This window comes from Chrysochloris asiatica, unplaced genomic scaffold (genome assembly GCF_000296735.1).
Source record: "Chrysochloris asiatica unplaced genomic scaffold, ChrAsi1.0 scaffold00129, whole genome shotgun sequence".
Classification (NCBI taxonomy): Eukaryota; Metazoa; Chordata; class Mammalia; order Afrosoricida; family Chrysochloridae; genus Chrysochloris; species Chrysochloris asiatica.
In genome coordinates this window covers 3195015-3199480 of record NW_006408647.1, presented here as the reverse complement: position 1 = coordinate 3199480, position 4466 = coordinate 3195015, and the positions used below count along the sequence as shown (strand labels likewise).

At 38.1% G+C, this 4466-nt stretch overlaps 1 protein-coding gene across 1 annotated transcript in view; it reads left to right on the top strand.

Moving 5' to 3' along the window:
• CCDC109B (coiled-coil domain containing 109B) overlaps nt 1-4466 on the top strand; it is a 152274-nt gene that overhangs the window by 126682 nt on the left and 21126 nt on the right. The window contains exon 3 of the mRNA XM_006869342.1: nt 43-213. Within this exon, the coding sequence (XP_006869404.1) occupies nt 43-213 (171 nt within the window). The remainder of the gene's footprint in view (nt 1-42; nt 214-4466) is intronic.

The window sequence follows — 4466 nt, the reverse complement described above, 5'->3', positions numbered from 1 at the left end:
CATCCCTATATTATTTCATTTTTCTTTTTTTCCTTTCAACAGAAATCACAGTTCATTATAGATGTGGCCTTCCCTTGATAACACTTCCTTTACCATCCAGAAAAGAGAGGTGTCAGTTCGTTATCAAACCAATGCTATCAACAGTTGGTTCATTCCTTCAGGATATACAGAATGAAGATAAAGGTGTCAGAACTGCAGCTATCTTCACAACAGGTATGTTGTTATTATTAAGTGGAGTTGAGTCGGTTCTGACTCATGGTGACCTGTATAGGGTTTCTGAACAGCGGCTGGTGGGTTTGAACCACCAACATTATGGATAATAGTGCAGTCGTTGTCCTGCAGTGCCACACCAGGACTCCACACAGGTATAAATATGTGTGTGCATAGGTGTATATATTTATGTTTTACAAAGTGCTTCTTTGTTCTTTACATGTTAATTCAGTATATATTAATTTATTGGCCTTTACTGAGCTCTACATTTTGCACATCAGTATATATATATAACTTTTGAATAAAAAATTAATGAAGTAAGTTTAATGCGAGTTTCCATGTACTTACTCTATAAATTTAACCTGAAAATTTTTTCTCTGAGATTTTTCCCCCAAAAAGTAAAAAATAACTCATTTATTGTGAGATAATTTTTATGGTACTGGCATTATTAGTGTGTAATTTTCAGTAAAATTTGAATGGAAGCTCAATTATTAAAATAGTGTATAAATAAAATACAGAGAAAGCTAATTCTTCTTTGGTATAAAGCAAATATGGTCTAATATAGTTTTTGAAAGAATTCATTCTTAAATACTGACAAGGTGGCTAATCATTTGAATTCAGGATAAATCTTTTATGTTCTTGTCATCTGAAATAGCCTTAGCCTAATTGCCACTAAAATGGAATCATTTTTTTACCCCAACTTACAGAAGCTACCAATATAGATGAATGAATAACTTCATGTTGTTATTGTATGTGCCATGCTTGAATAAACTTTTAAAAAAGCAATCATAACAGCTGTTGTTTTGAATGGAAATAGACATTCTTTTTACCTATCCAAGTTGGGAACCAATTGTGGGTTACAGAGAAGTTGGAAAATTAAGATTAAAGGGTTTATTTATTCAGCAAATATTTATCGAGCAGCTTAAATGTACTAGGTTTGTTCTATATGCTTGTGATACAGGAAAGAACAAAAGACAAAAATTCCTGTCCTCTTGGAGCTTAAACTTAGCTGGAGAAAGAAAGAAATATGTTAGATGATGAGTATTATTGAGAAAAATAAAGCAAAAGAGGGGAATGAGAGTGTGTGGTGGCAGTAGTGTGTGTGGGGTGTGTGCTTGATCAGGTCACATAAGAGCAAAGATCTGGGGGAGATAAAGGATGGAGACATGTATATGAGAAGTGCTCTAAAGGGCGAGACCCTGGGTGTAAACCTTAGAGGATATAACTGGTATGGGATGGCTAGTTGCAGATGGAGGAGTTGAGCTGGAGAACTGAAGAAGGGCTTGTTGTTGTTGTTAGGTACCTTAGAGTTGGTTCAGACTCATTGTGTGTGAATCCTATGCATAACAGAACAAAACACTGCCCAATCTTGTCCCATCCTCATAATTTTTTCTATGCTTGAGCGCATTGCTGTTTCCACTGTGCCAGTCCATCTCTTTGGGGGTTCTTTCTCTTTTTCACTGATCCTCCACTTTACCCTAATCCTTCTTCAGGGATGGTTCCCTCCTGATAATATGTCCTAAGTATGAGAGAAGAAGTGTTATTGCCATCCTAGCTTCTAGGGAGCATTCTGGCTATACTTCTTGTTGTCCATAGTACTTAGAATATTATTCTTCAACACCATAACTCAAATGCATCAATTCTTCTAATGGTCTTCGTTATTTGTCTTCTTTATTTATTGTCCAACTTTCACAGGCATATGAGGCTACTGAAAATATCATGGTTTGGGTCAGGCACACCCTAGACCTCAAACTGACATCTTTGCCCTTGACCACTCTGAGGAGTTCTTGTGAGGCAGATTTACCTAGTGCAATATGTTGTTTCATTTCTTGACTGCTGCTTCCATGAGTGTTGATAGAGGATCCAAGCATAATGAACTATTTGACAACTTCAATCTTTTCTCCATTTATCATGATGTTATTTATTGGTCCAGTGGCAACCCAGGCTGAAGACTGTGGTCTTTGATCTTCATCAGTGAATATGTTAATTCGTCTTCGCTTTCCGCAAGCAAGGTTGTATCATCACCATATTTCAGGTTGTTAATGAATTTTCCTCCAATCTTGATGCCATGTTCTTCATATAACTCAGCTTCTTGAATTATTTGTTTTGTTCATCATACAGATTGAATAAGTATAGTGAAAGAATACAACCTTGGTGCACATTTTTCCTGATTTTAAACCATTCAGTGTTCCCTTGTTTTCTTTGAATGACTGACTATTCACAGGTTCCTCATGAGCACAACTAAGTGTTCCAGAATAGCCATTTTTCCGTCCTGGGAGACCCTGCTGGTATTTAAAATGCAACATGCACACTACTGCAGTACAACAAAGTGTCAGAATGGAGGAGGGGCAGATATGTGTAAAAGCCTTGTTGCTTATTGCCTTATTGTAAGGAATTTGGATTTAACTTGGAGCCCTTTTCTTTATAACAGCTGGGTTTTAGCCCTGTGGCTACAGTGGACTTCCTAATATTCTGTCTCTGAATTAGATATGCTCCCTATTTACAAGAGAACTGAAAATGGGTAAGCCCATGGGTCTTACCCACCAGGACAGTACTTGCCTTCCTTAGCTTCTAAGAGTAGGCCAATGCAGACTCAGAACTTAGGAAGGGGTTGAACTGAGCATAGTGTTTGCCTTGTGTCTTCAGGAATGAAATAAAAGTGGCTAAAACAGTGATTCGTGTTCACCCTGTATATTTCTAAAAATAATTTAGTAGCTTTGAATCATAAAGCAAAAAGATAGACTTGAAGTCTTATAGAAAAGAGCCTCTTTGGACTAAGCAAAAAAACATTATTGGGGTCTTAATTGACACACCAGCTGCTCCTCAGAAACCTGATACACAGGGTCACCAGGGGTTGGAACCATCTCTATGGCACTTAACAACGTCAATTGATGCTTGTCCCAGAACAAAAGGAAAATTCAGCCTGCATCTATCATTAGGTTCTTTAAAGTGTCTGAATCTTTAACTGTTCATGCATTAGTATAAAAGATAATATAGTATTTCAAACTGAGAAATCAGATGATTTCTTTTTATAGTAGAATTTCAAGAAGCTGGCTTGAAGTCATTTAAATGTAAAATTTTAAATGACACTTGCAAAGTCAGATGTGTTTTGCTTTGCTGAGCTTTTTTTTTTTTTTTTAAGGCGCTGTGGGTGGAATTTGCCTGTAGGCAAATCAATTTGGGGTTGAAAAGAGTGTTGTAAACTTGTCACAGTTTTGCCCATTGTGTGGGCTGAATTATTTGGCAATTCAAGGGAAAATGATCTCACCTCCAAGTGGTGAACAGGAACCCAAACAATCAAACTCTAGTAACAGATGCAGGTGCGGACTTGACTTGCTGCCTTCTGGAACAAAAGAGCTGCTGACAGCCAGACAGGAGTCAGGCCACCAGGCTCTTCCTGCGGTGCTACTCTGTCCTCATGCAGATTCATGGTTTTGAGATACTTCAGGTTGAATCTAGCTAAGCAAATGCCAGCCAAGGAGAAAATATCCATCCAGCATTTTTCTGGACATTATTTCACAGAATTCTATGTGGACTATTCGGAAGGAAAAAATGATACAGAAAAAGGAAATCCCTACCTACCTAGCTTCAATTTTTGCTTGTTCAGTGAGCTTGCTTTCTTAACAACTGACTTACATTGAAGTTTAGTTCACGTATATAATAGCAAAAACTAGGCTATAAATAAGACACAATTTTCCAAGAGATGTTCTTTTCTTAAATGTTCCTTGGGTATATGAAATTACTGCTACTATCTCTCCAGCCTTTCCCTCACTCCACAAAGTAAACCACATAAACAGATTTCTCAGGCTTCATTCTTTTTACTCCTAACCCTGACACTCCCATCTCTTAGCAGTTTTGCTGAGCTAGAAAGGGAGGTGAATCAGTGTTATAGTCGTTTTAGTGCTTTTTAGCTAACAAGTTTTTAACTAAAACAATCAATGTTGTTGTTGTTGTCAGGTGCCATCAAGTCGGAACCGACTCATAGCGATCCCATGCACAGCAGAACGAAACAATGTCCGATCCTGGGCCAACCTTACTACTGCTGCTACACTTGACGCCATCAATGATGCCATCTGGCCAATCCATCTTGTTAGGGGTCTTGCTCTTTTTCTCTGACCCTCCACCTTACCCAGCATGACATCCTTCTCCAGCGACTGTTCCCTCCGGACAATATGTCCAAAGTAGGAGAGACGAAGCTTAGCCATCTTGGCCTCCAAGAAGCACTCTGGCTGCACTTCTTCCAAAACAAATCTATT